This window comes from Bubalus bubalis, chromosome 9 (assembly GCF_019923935.1).
Source record: "Bubalus bubalis isolate 160015118507 breed Murrah chromosome 9, NDDB_SH_1, whole genome shotgun sequence".
NCBI lineage: Eukaryota > Metazoa > Chordata > Mammalia > Artiodactyla > Bovidae > Bubalus > Bubalus bubalis.
This window is the reverse complement of record NC_059165.1, coordinates 94696080-94712377: the sequence shown is the minus strand read 5'-3', so window position 1 is coordinate 94712377 and position 16298 is coordinate 94696080. Positions and strand designations below refer to the sequence as shown.

The 16298-nt window shown below is 58.8% G+C and overlaps 3 protein-coding genes across 7 annotated transcripts; 1 reads left to right on the top strand and 2 right to left on the bottom strand.

Moving 5' to 3' along the window:
- Positions 1-822: 822 nt before the first annotated feature.
- On the bottom strand, positions 823-9701 carry XAB2 (XPA binding protein 2). 2 transcript variants are annotated; one of them, XM_025293422.3, is made up of 19 exons: positions 9544-9701; positions 8306-8454; positions 7912-8035; positions 7484-7681; positions 6640-6774; positions 6402-6566; positions 5010-5154; positions 4450-4601; positions 4221-4340; positions 3973-4104; positions 3641-3772; positions 3382-3495; positions 2439-2601; positions 2158-2348; positions 1849-1971; positions 1587-1758; positions 1257-1386; positions 1030-1139; positions 823-935 (listed from the first exon to the last, which is right to left on the bottom strand). In XM_025293422.3, exons 1-19 carry the CDS (start codon positions 9592-9594, stop codon positions 874-876), a joined length of 2568 nt encoding a protein of 855 aa, XP_025149207.1. In that variant the 5' UTR covers positions 9595-9701; the 3' UTR covers positions 823-873. The 2 variants fall into 2 exon arrangements, with proteins under 2 accessions (XP_025149207.1, XP_044804019.1); XM_044948084.2 differs by lacking the exon at positions 9544-9701 and adding an exon at positions 9206-9301.
- Positions 9702-9779: 78 nt separating this feature from the next.
- LOC102410992 (protein PET100 homolog, mitochondrial) lies at positions 9780-11637 on the top strand. Its single transcript, XM_006046763.4, has 4 exons — positions 9780-9929; positions 10625-10711; positions 10849-10881; positions 11488-11637. Exons 1-4 carry the CDS (start codon positions 9903-9905, stop codon positions 11569-11571), a joined length of 231 nt encoding a protein of 76 aa, XP_006046825.1. The 5' UTR covers positions 9780-9902; the 3' UTR covers positions 11572-11637.
- Positions 11624-13639, bottom strand: PCP2 (Purkinje cell protein 2). Of its 4 annotated transcripts, none has more exons than XM_044948085.2 (4): positions 13522-13639; positions 12833-12965; positions 12478-12602; positions 11624-11816 (listed from the first exon to the last, which is right to left on the bottom strand). In XM_044948085.2, exons 1-4 carry the CDS (start codon positions 13561-13563, stop codon positions 11697-11699), a joined length of 420 nt encoding a protein of 139 aa, XP_044804020.2. In that variant the 5' UTR covers positions 13564-13639; the 3' UTR covers positions 11624-11696. The 4 variants fall into 4 exon arrangements, with proteins under 4 accessions (XP_044804020.2, XP_044804021.2, XP_006046829.3 ...); XM_044948086.2 differs by having other exon boundaries at positions 12851-12965; XM_006046767.4 differs by lacking the exon at positions 13522-13639 and adding an exon at positions 13080-13457 and having other exon boundaries at positions 12851-12965.
- Positions 13640-16298: the final 2659 nt, after the last annotated feature.

Sequence of the window (16298 nt, the reverse complement as noted above, 5' to 3'; positions counted from 1 at the left end):
ATTTGGTCCTTGGCCAACTGCTAAACTTGATCTTCTCTCCCTCAGCCGCCTGCCTACGTTTCTAGACTCGGTGACTGCCTCTGGGCCAGGGGGTCCTGTTTCTCTCAGCCGAGCTCCAGGTCTGAGGTTGCTGCCTTGGCGTGGCCCCTGGATGTCTCAGGTGGAGGAGCTAAGTCACAAGCTCAAGTGGGGAACCTCAGCCTCCCCAGGGTCACCTGATCCTGCACATTCGCCTCCTGAAGGCCTACCTGCTCACTCGTTTCTCTGTCCCCATGACTGCATCCCCAGTCACCTCCTGCCACCAGCCGGTCCCACAGCAGTCTGCCTGGCCTGTTAAGGGCACAAATCTGATTAAGTCCCTGGATGCTTCAAATCCTTTAATAGCTTAGAGCCCGATAATGGCTTCCCAGAACTTAGGACTAAGGACCACGCCCTGGTCGTGGCCCAGGGCGGAGGTCTGGCTCCTGGCTGCTGTCCAGGTAGAGAATAGCCTTGCTAAGATCGCAGAGGTGATCAGGGTGCCGCCCTCGCCCAGGGAGGAAGGGTTCGAGGTGGGGTGCTGTCTACCTGCTGATGGGAAGCGGGACAGGGCCCCTCCAGGATCAGGCCCTCAGGCCACGGAGAGACTGGCCTCTCAGAGTCCAGAACTGGCTCGGTGGGGTGAGGGTGGGGCGGGTGCCTGCCCTGGCCTAGAGCCCAGCTGCCCCACCTCCCACATGAGCCAATCCGGGGGTGGAGGGGGGCAGGGCGCTGAGTTGGCAAACCCCTCAGGCACCTGGGCAGCAGGAGAGAGGGGGCAGGAAGGAGGCTCAGACCAGGACATACAAACACAAGCTTCATTGAGGGGAGAGGCAGAGTGGGCAGGGGCAGAAGTCAGTCTTCCTTCAGGCTCCCGAACACAGCGGCTGGCACGCTCTGCTGTTCCAGGCGCACCTCTGGATGGGGGTGGGATGTGAGGAGGACTCGGTCACTCTCTGGGAAGGGGTCCCACCCCCACCCTCCACCAGACCTGGCCCACTGGCCCCTCACCGTTGGGCTCCAGGTCCATTTCATCCTCATCCTCGTCCTCGCCCAGCTCAATCTCCTCCGGGTTGGCCTGCTGGGCCAGCTCAGCCAGCTCTTCCCGGGAGGCGTCACTCCTGGGGCGGGCAGGGGCCACACTGCTCAGCCAGGCCCAGCGGCCCCCCACCTCCTGGTGCCTCCCCTCCTGAGAGCTGACTGGCTCCGAGCCCCAGCCTCAGGGCGCCCTCCCTCACCTCACAAACAGGATCTTGCTCTGGGCCCTTGAGGGCTGGTCCCGCTCAGCCTCCGCCGCCAACTGCTCAGCACGCTGCTCCAGCAGCTTCATGTCATCCATACCGCTCTGCCCGGGGGCCAGGTCGGACACTGGGGGTGGGGGCAGGGAACGTGGGGGTCAGATGCCATGGGGACCGTGCCTGCTTTGCTCTGGGTGCTGCTGGGTGCCCCCCATGTAAGCCTGAGGCCCCAATCCCCCAGGAAGTTCCCAGCCTGAGGCATGGGGAACGGGGTGAACCTTGATGCTCTCAGACCTGGGAGGCCAGCACCCATGGCAAGGGCTCGCTCACCGGTGCCCGTGGCGCTGCCCGACACCTTGAGCATCTGCGAGGCCATGAAGTTGACCTGCGTGTTGTATGTGGCCTGCACGCTGCGGCGGATCCGCAGCATCTCCCGGATGGTGTCCTCGTTGCCATGCCGGACCTCGAAGTCCTTCCACGTTTGCCAGAAGGACCCGGTCGTCTGCAGAGTGGGTAGCAGGAATGTGAGCTGGTCAGCTTGGCCACAACCTCCCACCCCCCAATCCCTCCCCAGGTCCAGGACCGTCCCTACCCGGGGGTCGCAGATCTGCGAGCAGAAGCTGTATATGGCCCGGGCACGGTCGATCTCCCCAAGCTTGCACTCCATGTCAGCAAACCGCAGGCACATCTCCCGGGCATGCTCGTCAGACAGCACCTGGTGGGGTTGGGAGGGGTCAGGGAGGCTGGGATGGGGGCGGGGGTGCACACACCCCTCTGGGCACACCAGGCTGGCCCCTGGGCAGTGAGCCTGCCCTCTACCACACACACACAGACTCACTCAGATTCCCTGCCTGCAAGACCCTCTTCTTCCCCCCTCACCCCCCACCCCCGACGCAGGCACCTCAATGGCCTTCTGATAGATGCTGCGGGTGTGGGTGACCCCGTAGATCTCAGCCGCCCGCTTGATGTAGATGTTGAACATGTCGTACTGCTGCGCAGGCTCCACAGCCCTGGTGGCACGCTCATACACTGCCATGGCATGCCGCGCCAGGCCCCACTCTTCTTCCAGCTGCGCGTACAGCAGGTACAGCGCTGCGGCAGGACAAAGCGGGGGGTGGGGTTAGAGATCAGCGGTTGGGCCTGGGATGCGCCCCCACCCCCAAGACCATTTGACCCCCTCACTCTTGGCATATTTGGGAGGGCAGCCATCCAGCGCCTGCTCAAAGAGGTCGCGTGCCCGCTCCAGCTTGCGGCCCCCGTAGCGGGCAATGAACTTCGTCAGGTAGGTACTCCAGATGTCCGACACGTTGGGCCACTTGAACAACGAGATGCCACGCTCGTATGCCTGCCCGAGGGGGTGCTGTGTGTGAGCCCTCAGCAGGAGGACCCCTCATGCCCATGTCCCCTTCTGGCTCATTCAGCGGGCCCCTGGCCTGCCTGCCTCTCCCTCCTGCTCCTCCCCATGATCACGTAATCAAAACCCAGCCTGGCGGCCAATGCATGGCCTGTCTCCCTCTATAGGCTGCCAGGACCCTAGACAGAGCTGGACTAGGACTCACTAAGGTTACTCAGCAACTTTATGGCTGAAGATGAGAGTAGATCCTCAGCTCAACAGACACTGAAGCCTAGGGAGAAAGGTCACCACCCAGGCAGGGGGGCAGGCCTGACACTCAGAGGCGGCACTCATGTGTGTACAACACCCCACCCCTGCCATGTCCCCGTTCCTGTGTCCCTGTGCCCCTCCAAATTCAAGTCAAAACCCTAGCTCCCAGTACCTCAGAACAAGACTATTTGGAAAAAAATTTTACAAGATGTAACTTGAGTTAAAATGAGATGATTAAGGTGACCTCACTCCAATACAACTGACATCCTCATGACAGCAGAGGCAGCCACGCCAGAACACCACGAAGAGGCGACCTCTACAAGCCAGAGGGAGGGGGCTCTCGGAGGAAAACAACCCTGCCCACACCTTGATCTCAGACTTGGGGCCTCCACGACGAAGAAAACGCACCTCCGTGGGTTAAGCCGCCCAGTGGGTGGTACCCGCCCAGTGGGTGGTACCTTGTGGGGGCGGCCTGAGCACAGGAACACAGTGTCCCTGACACCTGGGTGGGGACCCCCATACCTTGAAGCTCTCCTCAAAGTACTTGTGCTCCTCCAGGAACATGGCGTAGTTAATGACAATCTGCGGCGTGGCGATGCGCAGGTCCAGGATGCGGTCGTACACTGCTTTGGTGGACTGCAGGGCGGGGACAGGGCGGTGCGCCCCAGGGGTGGAGTCAGCCCCCTTCCCCTCCCTGGGGAGCGCGTCCCACTCCCCCACTCCATCCCAGGGGCTCCGCTGGAAGGTGCAATCCCACCCCCATCCTGTTCCAGGGGCTCACCTGGAAGGTGCCGAGGCTCTCCTCCAGGTCGGCCAGCATGGACCACACCTTCAGAGACTTGTACACACGGTTCTGCACAGGCTCTGAGCCATCAAAGTACTCAGCGCGCCGGGCAGGCAGCGCTGTCGCCTTCTGCAGGGGCAAGGACGGCAGTGGGAGGCGCTCAGGGGGCGTCCGGAACCCTGACCCCCTGACCGCACACCCTGCAGCGCCCAAGCCCGCCCATCCCACCCCTTGCCGGCCCATCCCACCCCTCGCCGGCCCATCCCACCCCTCGCCGGCCCATCCCACCCCTCGCCGGCCCATCCCACCCCGCGCCAGCCTATGCTCACCCGCAGAAGTCGCAAGGCCTGGTCGTAGTTCTCATGCCGGAGCTCCAGCTCTCCACACTCACACCACACACTGGCCAGGTCGTCCACCTGCTTGAAACTCACCTTGGTGGCCTTCTCCAAGATGACGCGGGCCTGCGGGGGGTGTGGGGGGGGGGGCGGGGCGGGACAGAGACCAGGCTGAGACCCCGCCCACAAAGGGGGCGGGGCAGAGGACCCATAAGACTTCCATACGCGACACCCACACTCACATCGTCCAGCTGCCCGTTGTCCTCGTAAAACTTGGCGAACGCGACCCACAGCGTGTGGGGCTTGCCGGTGGCCTTGAAGGGGTCCACCGTCTGCACAGCCTCCGTGTACGTATTGATGATCTGGGAGGGAAGGGCTGGGTCAGGCTGGGCGGGGACCTGGTGGGGAGGGGGCGGGCCTCGGAGGAGGGGGGGGGCCAAGACAGGCTCTGGAGGCGGGGCCGTCACACACCTCACGGGGGCGGCCCTGGTGCAGGGCCACACGCTTATGCCACTCGTGCACGTGGTGCGGGTTCTGGCGCAGCAGGACGCTGTTGAGGAGCAGGGGCCGCCGGCTGATGAGCTGTTCGAAGCGGGCCAGACGTAGCTCCAGGTCTACGTCATCTGCGAAGTCGGGGCAGGGCGGAGGGCGTCTGTTCACAGTACCCAGGGCACCTCCTGCTCACTGCCGGTCCCTACCCTATGCCCCCACTGTCCATCTGGGCACTCCCTCTCCGAGCTGCCCCAGGGCCACCATGAACCCACAGGTGGGCAGGGTCCAGGCTACCCTGGAAACCCCTCAATCCCACCGCCCCCACCAGCCCTCCTTCCCTGCCAAGCTCTGGCCCAGGCCCCCTCTCCACCTCACTGTCTACCCTGCTCTCCGTTCCCACCAGCGTTCAACCCAAGCCCCACTGAAAAGTGTCCCCAGTCCTGGCAACCCACCCACTCACACTCTCCTGCTGCTGGCCTCTGACCCCAAGACCCACTCACCCCCAAGAAGTCACTAAGGACCCCTCTCCCCCAGCTCACCCTCCTCCTCCCGCCCCAGCTCCGAGGCAGTCTCCATCTTCGCCGCAATCATACTCTCCTCGAATTGGGCATAGCTGTCAAACACCTGGGTGAAGTCCCGCACGGTCATCACAGTCCGGATGGCCTCCTCATACACGTCCCGAGCCTGCAGGGAAGGGAAGTGGGGGAGGAGGGTGTAAGCAAAGTGCGGGGGAGAGGCGCGTGTGACCACTGCAGGGACCCTAGGCATCTGACAGAACCGGCCTCTGAGCACCCGTCCCAGATCAGAATCCCCGCAGGGTACTCCCTGGGGCCTGCCCAGCACTGCCAGCACCCAACAATGGTTGGAGCTCTCCCTTCCCCTCTTCTACCAGGTGATCCGGGACCTCAGCTCCTCATCAGTAAAGAGTGACAGCTCCTCATGCAGTAACCATGGGGCTCAAGTGAGATACATGATGGCCCAGCCCCCGTGGGACCGAAGCGGGGACCAACCACCCTGCCAGGACCTGAACCTCAGCAGGTCACGGAGGGCTCAGCTGTTGCTACAAAGTACCCCTCACACCAGTCTGACCCCTCTTTCCAGCACACATTCTCCTGGTCATTCCCCAAACCCCGAGGGGACGGGCAGTATGAAAGGAAAGTGGTGGGAGGCCCCCTCACTCTGCCCCTGCCTGGCCAGTCTCCTGCTGCCAGCCCCGGCCTATGCGGTCCACTCAAAGTGTCAGCCCGAAGGGTCTTTGTATTTTTGTAGAACGCACAGCTGGTCAGGCCTGTGTCCTGCTCACGGCTGGCTAACTGGCAGCTCCCTGTAGCGGGACACAGTCGGCCCCTTGTTGGCCTGCAGGGCTCCTCCTTCCCCCAGGCCTGCACAGCCCCCTCTGGGCCCCGACTCCAGCTCCACCCTCTTGCTCTGATCACCCCTGGCCCACCCCCTCCCCATCCTCGCAGCCCCAGCCAGCCCCTCCAGGGACCTCTCCGAGCCCCCCCCACGGCCCCCATCCCCAAGCTTGCCACTCCACTGTCACAAGGAGAACAGCCAACATGAACAGATGGTAAAACCAACACCTCAGGAGGGACCCTCACACCAAACCCCAACTCCAGCCTGAGTCCCAGTAGGTGGGAAGGCAACTGTCACTCTCAAAAGTTCATTCTCAGGAAACTTCAGCAAATGAGGACACCCAAGCTAAAACAGGTCCAAGGCACCACCATGGAAAACTAGGTTTCGCTGGTTCAAGGTGGGTGCGCTCGCTGGCAGTCTGCCTCGCCCCACCTTCAGGAAGGCACGTGCAAAGGTGTGCACTAACAATACACTGGCACGTGTTTCTGCTCATATGCACGTCCACAGGTGTCCCCAAAGGCTGAGTGCTGGAGGGAGGCCCCGCCCCGCTCCCAGACCCCTGCCTGCCCAGGCACCTTCTCGAAGTGACCGCTACGGATGTAGTAGTCGGCCAGCGAGCACCAGAGCTTGCCCAGCTGGTCGGTGAAGCGGGTGAGGCCCCCGCGGATGATGGCGTCCACGTTGAGAGACTGCACCTTGTCAGGGTTCTGGGAGATGAGGTCACAGAGCTCGTGCCACAGCTGCGGGGTGAGGGAAGGTCAGCCTTGGCCCCAAGGGGCCGGCCCTCCCCCCTGGCCAGCACCCAGGGCCCACCTGGTAGTTAGACTTGCCGGCCTTCGACACGAAGCGTTCGTCGTTCACCACGGTGGCCAGGCGCTGCGCCGCCTCATCCAGCCGGTCGCTTGACTTGAGGTACTCGATATACTCCTCAGCGCTTTCAGGGCTCAGCTGGGCACCCACACACCACCGGCTGTCAGTGGGGCCACAGGGCCACACCACCATGCCCCCTCCCACCCCACCTCCGGTCAGCCACCCACCACTGTTCTGGGCAGGAGCTAGCACTGCACTTCCAGTCTCAGCCCCAGCCCTCACCAGTCCAGGTCCAGCCCTCACTGTCTGGGTCAGACACCAGCGGTCCAGCCTGCACAGACCAGGCCTTGCTTTCATCACAAGCCCCCTACCTAAAACAGCACTGCACTAAGGACTTCACGATGCATAAGAGACTATAAATTTGGGGAAACCGCATGAGGCCTCCATACTGTTTGCCCCTCGACTCTCAGCCCTGCCTGTTATGTGTTTATCTCCTGTTCCCTGCCCTCTCATGGTTGCAGATTTACTCCGGTTTATGCAGTCAGGTCGCAAGCATCTGTCTGCCAGGTGAGACTGAAAGCTCCATGAAAACAGGGACAGTCTTAGCCACTCTATCCCCAGCACCTGTATCCCAATGCCGGACGTGGAGCAGATGCTCGCAAACTCTCTGGAGATTGAACACAGAACTCACAAACAAAACCTTGTCTGTCTCAATGAGCCATGTTCCCATTTCCTGTCTGTCAGGGCACACAGTGCCCCCAACGAGCCCGTTTTTGGAAAGTCCTGACCTGGGGAACTGGCCCACCTGCCTGAACCTGGCCCCATCTTGCCCTTTTAGGGGCCTCACCTTGAGGAAGCGCCGGTAGCCCCGCACAGCAGTCTCAGGCAGGGGGTGTGAGCGCAGGAAGCGCAGGTACAGGGGCCAAATACGAGAGTGCTGGGTGATGGGCAATGCCCGGAGGGCCCGGTCGAAAGTTCGGCGTGTGTGCGTAACACGTCCCTGGTCCATTAGGAACTGGCAGTAATCCAGCCACAGCCGGGGCATCTGGAGGGGTGGGGAGAGGAGGGGCTGAGCTGCCAGCCTCAGCACTGGGCCCCAGGATGCTGGATGTCCCCTGCAGCAGGACCCAGAACCCCAGTGTCCCTGGAACTAAGTCTTGCTCAGCCCGGCATGCACAGAGGTCACAGAATTCCCACCCCTGCTCTGTCCACCTCCGTGGACTCTGAGCCTCACCTCCCTACTCATTCCCTGGCCCAGCCATGCCCCCTCCCCACCTTGTGCATGAACACAAAGGCCCTCTCGTGGCAATTGTTGACATCTTCATAGGCGGGGTCGGTCACGCAGCGATGCTTCACCTGCGCCCGGCGGGCCTTCAGGTAGCGGTACCAGAGTTTGTAGCTGGGAGTTGGAGGGAGGGGCAGTGACTGGTCAGCTTTTATGGACTCCGGGGACCCTTCCCTCTGCCCTATGAGACGAGGGCTAGGAGCAGGGGCCTGGGGAGGATGGCCAGGACATCAGGGAAGGTGTGCTCAGCGATTCCTGGGATGTCTACTCGCTGACACAACACCTAGGAGGGACCTGGGACCTACTAGCCAGTTCTGGTGTGATGGGATAAGATAGGGTGGGGCAGGGGGCGGGGGCAGGCAAGGCAGCTGCTGCCAATCTCACCTGCAGGGCAGCAGCTTGAGCGCCCGCTCATACAGTTGATTGAGCCTGGGCTTGGGGGCCCCCTGCTTGAACTCGATGTAGCGGAGCCAGCACTTGACAGAGAACTGGTTCCGCATGATTTCCTCCTCATAGGGGAGGTCCTCTTCCTCCTGCCAGGGCCGGGGTATGGGGAGAAGATAGACCTGCTCTCAGAGCCTGCGCACAGCACCACTCCTACTGGGACCCCTACCCAGGTCCCAGATGCCACTGCTCACCACTGGAGCCCAGTCACCCAGATACCAGGACCAGACTTTTACCCCTCAGAATCTGATGACCTACAACGTGACCCAGACTATCAGACTCCTCAGTCACCGGGTTCCAGGTCAGGCATGAAACTATCACCCAGATATCACTCTCTTGGCCTTCCGAATCAAGCTATCCACTTTCTGGCCCAGGTCACCAGACTCTACAGACACCAAGGTTCTGGTCCAACGCTAGACCTCTGCCCTGGTCACCAAGTCTTACCTCCTCAGAGCATGACTCCCCAGACACCAGACCTTTGGCATCTCAGGCTCCCACCAGCCAGTTTAGCTCAACTCTGCCCCAGAAGTTGGAAGCTAAATCCTTTATCTCAGGAAGAAAGGTATGGACAAGTTCCCTAGCCTTTAACTCGAGACACCAAGAAGCAATCTAGGGAAAATGCCACGCCTCTACTCCAAACACCAAGACTTTGACTCTCCAGGATTCTACTGGCCGTCGCCCACTCAGCTCCACATCACCAGGTCTTTACTTCTTTTCCCAAGATTCTCCCGGTCCAGACACCATGCCTTTATCCCAGAAACTATAACGCTCAGGACCAGACCTGGACGGTTACCCGGAACACTTAGATTTTACCAATGAAACCAGCCCTGGACTACTCACCAAGCTTTTACTTCAAACACCAGGCCTCTCAAAATTTAGCTACATGAGTTTCCCTTCCCGCCCACACCCTGCGCGCTCCCATTTCCGCCCCAGGTCTGGGATGCCAGGCCCTTAACTTCGACCATTTGCTCTTTACTAAGGTCACCTGAGCTCCGGCACCAGATCTTTGCTGCTGACCAGCCTGGTCCAGACATCACGAGTCGGCCCGTAAGGGTCCTCCTGCTCTCAGACCGGCCCAGTTTTAGCCTAAATACCCCGAGTGGCCAAGCCCCAATCCCCTGAGGTATCTAAGCCCCGGCGCCCCTATGAATGCCACCCCCGGCCCGCCGCGGACTCACGAACACAAGGTCCGGTCGCTCGGGCCTCGAAAGCCGCGCCATCACCACCATTTTCCAGGTTCTCCAGATACGGACAGGAGTCGCGGTATGATGACGTCTATGCCTAAAGGCCTCCTATCTCGAACCAGACTAATTTCCCATTGGCTGAACTCTTCCCGATCATGCGCCAGGTGTTGTTGACTTTCCGTTCGACCACCCCAGCTACCGGAAGCATTGGCGAGCGCCCTAAGATGACGTCATCATGAAGCTACTTGGACCAATCAGCTTTAGCAGTGGAGCCCGCGGACTCCCAATGACCTACTGTCTTGTTGGACGGTTGGCTTTGGGCGGAAGCGGCTGTGAAGCCTAAGAGCAGAAACATGGGGGTGAAGCTTGAGGTGTTTCGGGTCAGTGAGCAACGGAGCGGTCGGAAGGCTGGGCGCGGGGTTCTTTCTGGATGAGGAGAAGGCTCTGAAAAGGGAGGCCTCCGAGAGAGGGGCTCTGGGGCGAAAGCTCCATTGATTTGAAAGGGACCTTTACTGTTGGAGACGCAGAGAAGGGGGCGCTGGGTTGGGGCTCTGGGAGGGCCGGTGTGAGGAAAACCCTCTGAGAGATGTGGCCTGGGGAGGAGGCTCTAAGAAGGAAGACTTAAGGCTGTGGCGGAGCTCTCAGGTTTACAGTGGGTGTGCGTCTTTCTCCTAGACCGACTCCTATACTCTAAAGAATGAGTTCTGGGTCTGAGGGTGCTCTGGAATCTAGCTGGGGGTGGTTTGAGGTCTCAGACAGATGCCTTTATTGTAGTACGAGCTCTTCTGCTCCTGGGGCCAATATGTCTGTGTTTCTTTGAGGAAGAGTCTTTCAGACTTGGAGGTGGCTTTCGGGGTGGGGATGGGGGGGGTTACTCTTGGATTCTTGGGACTAGACTTCAAGGTGTGTGACTTCTGTACCCTTGCTGGGAGTTTGGAGGTTCTGGAGGGTCCTGAGGAAACACCTCTGGTCTCGGCCAGAGGATGGTTTTCCCGACTCTGAGCAGCCTCTGTACAGTAGGGGTGGAGGCGGGGATGGTAATTCCTGACTACTCATCCCTCCCCTTCCCTTCCAGATGACCATCTACCTCACCTTCCCAGTGGCTATGTTCTGGATTGCCAATCAGGCCGAGTGGTTTGAGGACTATGTCATTCAGCGCAAGGTGAGCACCGGTTCATTCCAGGGGATGGGGAAGGGTATGAGGGAACAGGGTCAGCCTTCCCTGAGCCGACCCTGCCCTGGATGCGGGGCTCTGGAGGCTTCTGGCTTGTGACTCCATCTGTGACTTTGTCCCTACAGAGGGAGCTGTGGCCCCCTGAGAAGGAGGACCAGGTAAGCCATGTAATTTTCCTCCCACCGGAGGGGGGAGGGGCCTGGATTCCTGTGGCCATGGTGGAACCCTCAGTTGTGGGCAGGGAACCTAGAGTGGAGGGACACATGATTTCCTTAACTGCCCTCTCCCTGAAAGTGAAAGTCGCTCAGTCGTGTCTGACTCTTTGTGGACCCCATGGACTATACAGTCCATGGAATTCTCTGGGCCATAATACTGGAGTGGGTAGCCTTTCTTTTCTCCAGGGGATCTTCCCAACCCAGGGATCAAACCCAGGTCTCCCGCATTGCAGACGGATTTTTTACCGGCTGAGCCACAAGGGAACCCCAAGAATACTGGAGTGGGTAGCCTATCCTTTCTCTAGCAGGTCTTCCCAACCCAGGAATTGAACTGGGGTATCCTGCATTGCAGGTGGATTCTTTACCAATTGAGCTATCAGGGAACTCCCTGAAGGTTGAAGCTAATCTGGGGTTGTAATTGGCACAGGCTTCATTGTAGACAGGAACTCTGAAGCCACGGTCTGGGGGGTTAAGGGGAGGTGGGCTGGGAGCAAGATCCAGGCCCTGAGGTGCATTTGCCTCTCCTTCCTTCCCATTTCACCTCCCCAGCGCCGGGAGCTAGAAGAATTCAAAGAGAGGATACGGAAGCAGCGGGAGGAGAAACTCCTTCGTGCTGCCCAGCAGAGCCCCTGAGGTCTCTCCGTGCCTGAATTCCAGCCCGCCCTGCAGAATAACACACACACGGTTCTTTGTTGCTCATGGAAGTGCTTTATTGTCGGCTCTCAGGGGCCAAGTGGGGCCCAGGACACCTCAGGCCCTCAGGGGGCTTGTGTCTGGGGCTGGGGGCTGCTGTTCCGACGGAAGCTGAGAGCAGCTGGGTCCTGGGGGGTGAGGAGGGGTTGGGGACTGAGCGTCCCAGCTCGTTTCTGCACTCCGTCCTGTTGATACAAAGGGGTCAACCAGAGAGAGGGGCCGAGGGTAGTGCCAACCAGAGGGGGACACAGACACTGGAAGGAGGCGGCAGATGGCAACTGAGTCACACCTCCCCTCCCTCCCCTTACCTGTTCCCACCATCCCGGAGCCTCTGTGCTCCTTGGTTACTCAACATTAAGGGTGGTATTTTGGGGCTGGTGGGTCTTGGGGGCCTCACTGGGGTCCTGATCAGAACCCAAGCTATGGGCAAGTATGTGTGATGTGGACGTGTGGGGGTCTGGATGCATCCTGTGCACAGGCTCACCTGTCCTCCACCCTCGGGGTGCCGTCCCAGGAAGGGGTCTATTCTCTGTCACCTCCTCATAGCTCTCAGACACTCGGGCTCAGAAGCTGTGAGTTCCCGCCATGTCTCTGACTTGAACATGCCCCAGACATGACCTCGATCCTTTCTCAGCCCTGTATGGGCCTCTGCCCTCCCTCTGAACCGGGGTATTGGATCCACCAGGGTCTTGTGACTGGCAGGGACTCAGGATGAGTGCTCCTACCAGATGATGGATGAACAGAGGTGGGGGTGGGGCCTCTTGTACTCCTGGCTGGGGGTGGAAGGCAGGGTTAAAGGCCTCAGCCTGGTGGGTCTCTCCTCAGCCCAGGCAGAACATCACCTACCTTGGGGCCCAAAGGCTGGAAGCCAGGCAGGGCGCTGACCGTCACTCGCTGGTCATCCATGCGGCGGCCCTGGGTATTGGCCAGCATGTCCATGAGGCTGTCCATCTCGGGTGCAGGGCCGCTCTCTGCGTGGAGCCAAGGCCGTGGGGAGCTCAGCCCAGCTGGAGCCCCCCAGCCCACCCTGCCACCCCCAACTCACATCCTCCGAGAAGCATGCTGGTATCTGCCCCCAACCCATGGGCATCTCTGTCCCCAGTCACCGGCTCACTTTCTCAGACTCTTTCCCACAGGCCCCCCAGATGGCCACTTGCCCCATTCATGCCCGACCACCCACATCACAGCCACTTCTGCACACCCTGCTGCCCACTCTCACGGCTGTCAGAGGCTGGGCCCGGCCCTGCCTGCAGCGAGCAGCGCTGCTCCTCCATCCGGCCGCCCTGCACGTGGCTCAGCAGGTTGAAGAAGCCCTCCTGGTCTGGGGAGCCAGCCTGGGGAACAGATAGGCTCAGTCCAGCCGGCCCTCAGCCAGGAGACCCGTCAACCCAGTCAGCCAGCTTCCACCTGGCTCCCGGGCCCGCCCTGAGCTTCTCTGTGGCTCTCACCATGGTCCCCGCTGATGTGCTGCTTTGCAGAGCTGCTCCAAATGAGACATGAGTCTCCTCCTCAATCTCGCCCTGGCCCCTGCCCCAGGGGGCCCCACCAGCAGTGCCACGTGACTGCAGCGCTGCCCCAAGAGAGAGGGCTGACGTCCTACATGGGGGCCTGACTGCGGGGTGGCCTGGGACTGGGACACTAGCCAGGGGACCATCCCGGGGGCCGCTCCCTTATCTCAACCCCCTCCCTCCATGGGGTCATCACTGAGAGCCCTGACCTCGCTGAGGGCTGGATTAGGCACTCAGAACCTCAAGTGCCCTCCTGCACCTTCTTAGGTGGCAACTGGGTCAGGGGTCCCAGAAGACTCCTTGCTAATTAGGTGCCCTACAAATGAATTAGTATTGTCATTCACAGGCCCTTGAGTGGGGGGTGGGGGTGGGGCCTGCTCACCTTGTCACAGGCTGAGCCCACATCCTCCTGTTCCTGGTCCATCGTTGTCCCTGCTGCCCTCCCCTGGATCCCGTCCACCTCTCCGCTGGCCTCTGCCCCGGCCCCAGGCCAGAGAAGGCTTTTTAAGAGACTGGGATATGGAGGGGGGCGGGGTGTGTGTAGTGGATACCCAGCCCCAAATCCCCAGCTCATGCCCCATCTGCTCCCACCCAAGCTTAAGCCCCATAAAGATGATCCAGATAATTGTTTTTGCAGCGTGAGGCCGGGGCTGCTGTGGGGGCAGGAGGCAGGGTGACCTGGGTTTAGGACCTGCTGGGCCTCGAGGACTCTGAGGTGGAGTGCAGGGTCCCCACAGTGGAGAGCTTGAGCTGACTGGACCCCCTTGGGAGAGGACTGGATCATGGGACAGCTCAGGTGAGATCTGCATCCACCTTGCCCACCCGTATTTGCTGGAAAGGCAGTTGCCATCCACAGGTGGTGGGAGGAGAGGAAGTTCAAGGACACCTGAGCCACCACCAGCTAGCCTGGCTCCACCTCTGTCTCCTGGCCATCCCTTCTACTACTGTCCCCAGGTCTGGTTGTCCCCACCCCATCCCCCCAAAAAACTGGAAGTTGTGGAAGCACCTGTCTCCCTATCACCAATGCCAAGTTGGCCTGTCTCCTCCCATTTGACCCCCCCTCCCCTAGTCCCAGTTAGGGATGAGAGGCTAGAGTCCTGCCGAGGGAGGCAAGAAGGAAACCCCACCCCCTCCCCTGAGCAGCTGTGGCTCCCCATCAGTGCCCTGGGAGAGGCACCCCAAGTGCACCCCACCCCCTCCCCAGGATGCCTTTCTGGAAACCAGTTAAAGTTTCTTCACAGGATAAAGGGGCCGCACCATGACCATCTCTGCCCGATTGTAAAGCTTGGTCCTCCTCCCCAGACAGCCCACTGCCCTCTGGAGCCCCTGTCCACATCTTCTCAGTGGCCCCATGACCCCAAATGCCAATGTGCTGTCCTGCTCCTCCCCAGACATATTAGTTCCCAGGCTTCTTAATGAAGTGTGCTGAACGAGGTAGCTTAGAGCAGCAGACATTTATTGTCATACAGTTCTGGAGGCCAGAAGTCCAAAATCCAGGTGTTGGCAGGGCCATGCGGAGGAGAGACTCTTTCCTTGCCTCTCCCTGGGTTCAAGTGGCTGCGGGCAGTCCTTAGTGACCTGTGGCTTGTCGCTGCAGGACTTCAGTCTGCCTTTGTCATCACAGGCATCCCCATCATGTACTTGTTTTAACACGGCTGTCCTAAGACATGGACACTAGTCACACGGTTTTGGGGACTCACCCTACTGCAGCACAACCTCATCTTGTACTAACTGCACCTGCAAAAACCATATATCCAAAACAGGGCACATTCTAAGGTACTGGGAGTAAGGGCTGTAACATACTTTTTTTTTCTTCCTTCAAGCAGGTAGTTAGCACACCCTTGAGCCCATAGCAGCAGAAGACCTGATTATCCTCACCTGATAGAGTGAGGCCAGACCCTACAGAGTCTCACCACGAGGGGACAGACCCAGAGAGACACTAGAGGTGGTCCCAGCTTCCTCTGGGTTTTCCAGCTCCCTCCCCCATCCCCATTGCCCCTACAATCCATCCTTCCTCCCAGGAACCACGGGGGTCTCCTCCCTCCCCCACTCAGAACTCTCCCTTGGCCCCCATTGTCCTCAGGAGAAAACCCAAATACCATGAGACCGTGGAGATGTTCTAAACTTGACTGGTGATGTCAGTCAGAATGGCCACCATTTAAAAATCTTATAAATGCTGGAGAGGATGTGGAGGAAAGGGAACCATCCTACACTGTGGGTGGGTATGTAAGATAGTGCAGTCACTATGGAGAACAGTATTGGAGGTTCCTCAAAAAACTAAGAATGGAGCTACCATATGATCCAGCAATCCCACTTTTAGGCATACATCCGGACAAAACTGTAACTTGTAAAGATACATGCACCCCAGTGTTCATTGCAGCACTATTCACAATAGCTAAGGCACAGAAACAACAGATGAATGGATAACAAATGGAGAATCAACAGATGGATGGATAAATCAGATGTGGTGCATATACACTATGGAATATTACCCAACCATTAAAAAGAATGAAATAATGCCATTTGCAGCAACATGGACCTAGAGGTTATTATACTAGGTGAAGTGAGAAAGAGAAACAGAATCTGATTTCACTCATGTATGGAATCTAAAATACAACACAAATTATTTACATAACAGAAACAGATTAACAGACATAGAAAAGAGACTTGTGGTTGTCAAATGCAAGGAGATGTGGAGGAGGAATGGATTAAGAGTTTGGGATTAGCAAATGAAAACTTCTATATAGAGTATAGCACAAAACTATTTAATATCCTGTGATAAACCATAATGGAAAAGAATATGAAAAAGAACGTGCATGTATATCTGAATCATTTGCTGTAAAGTAGAAATTGACATTGTAAATCAACAAAACTTCAGTAAATACTTTAAATTGACAGGTAATGGATACACAACTGTGAATATGGCAAAAGCCATTGATTGTCCCCTCTCTGTGGTTAAATTGTATTGTATGTGAATTATATTGTAATAAAGCTAAGAAACAAAAAGGGGGAAAAAAGGATGGTAGAGAGGGGGAGAGAGAAGATGAGAGAGAGAAAGAAAAGAAAAAAGAAAAACCCAAGCTCCTTTGTAGAGAGGCCAGCCCTCCTGGTTTGGCCAGGACTGTCCCAGTTTTATCACTGAAAGCCCTGGGTCCCGAA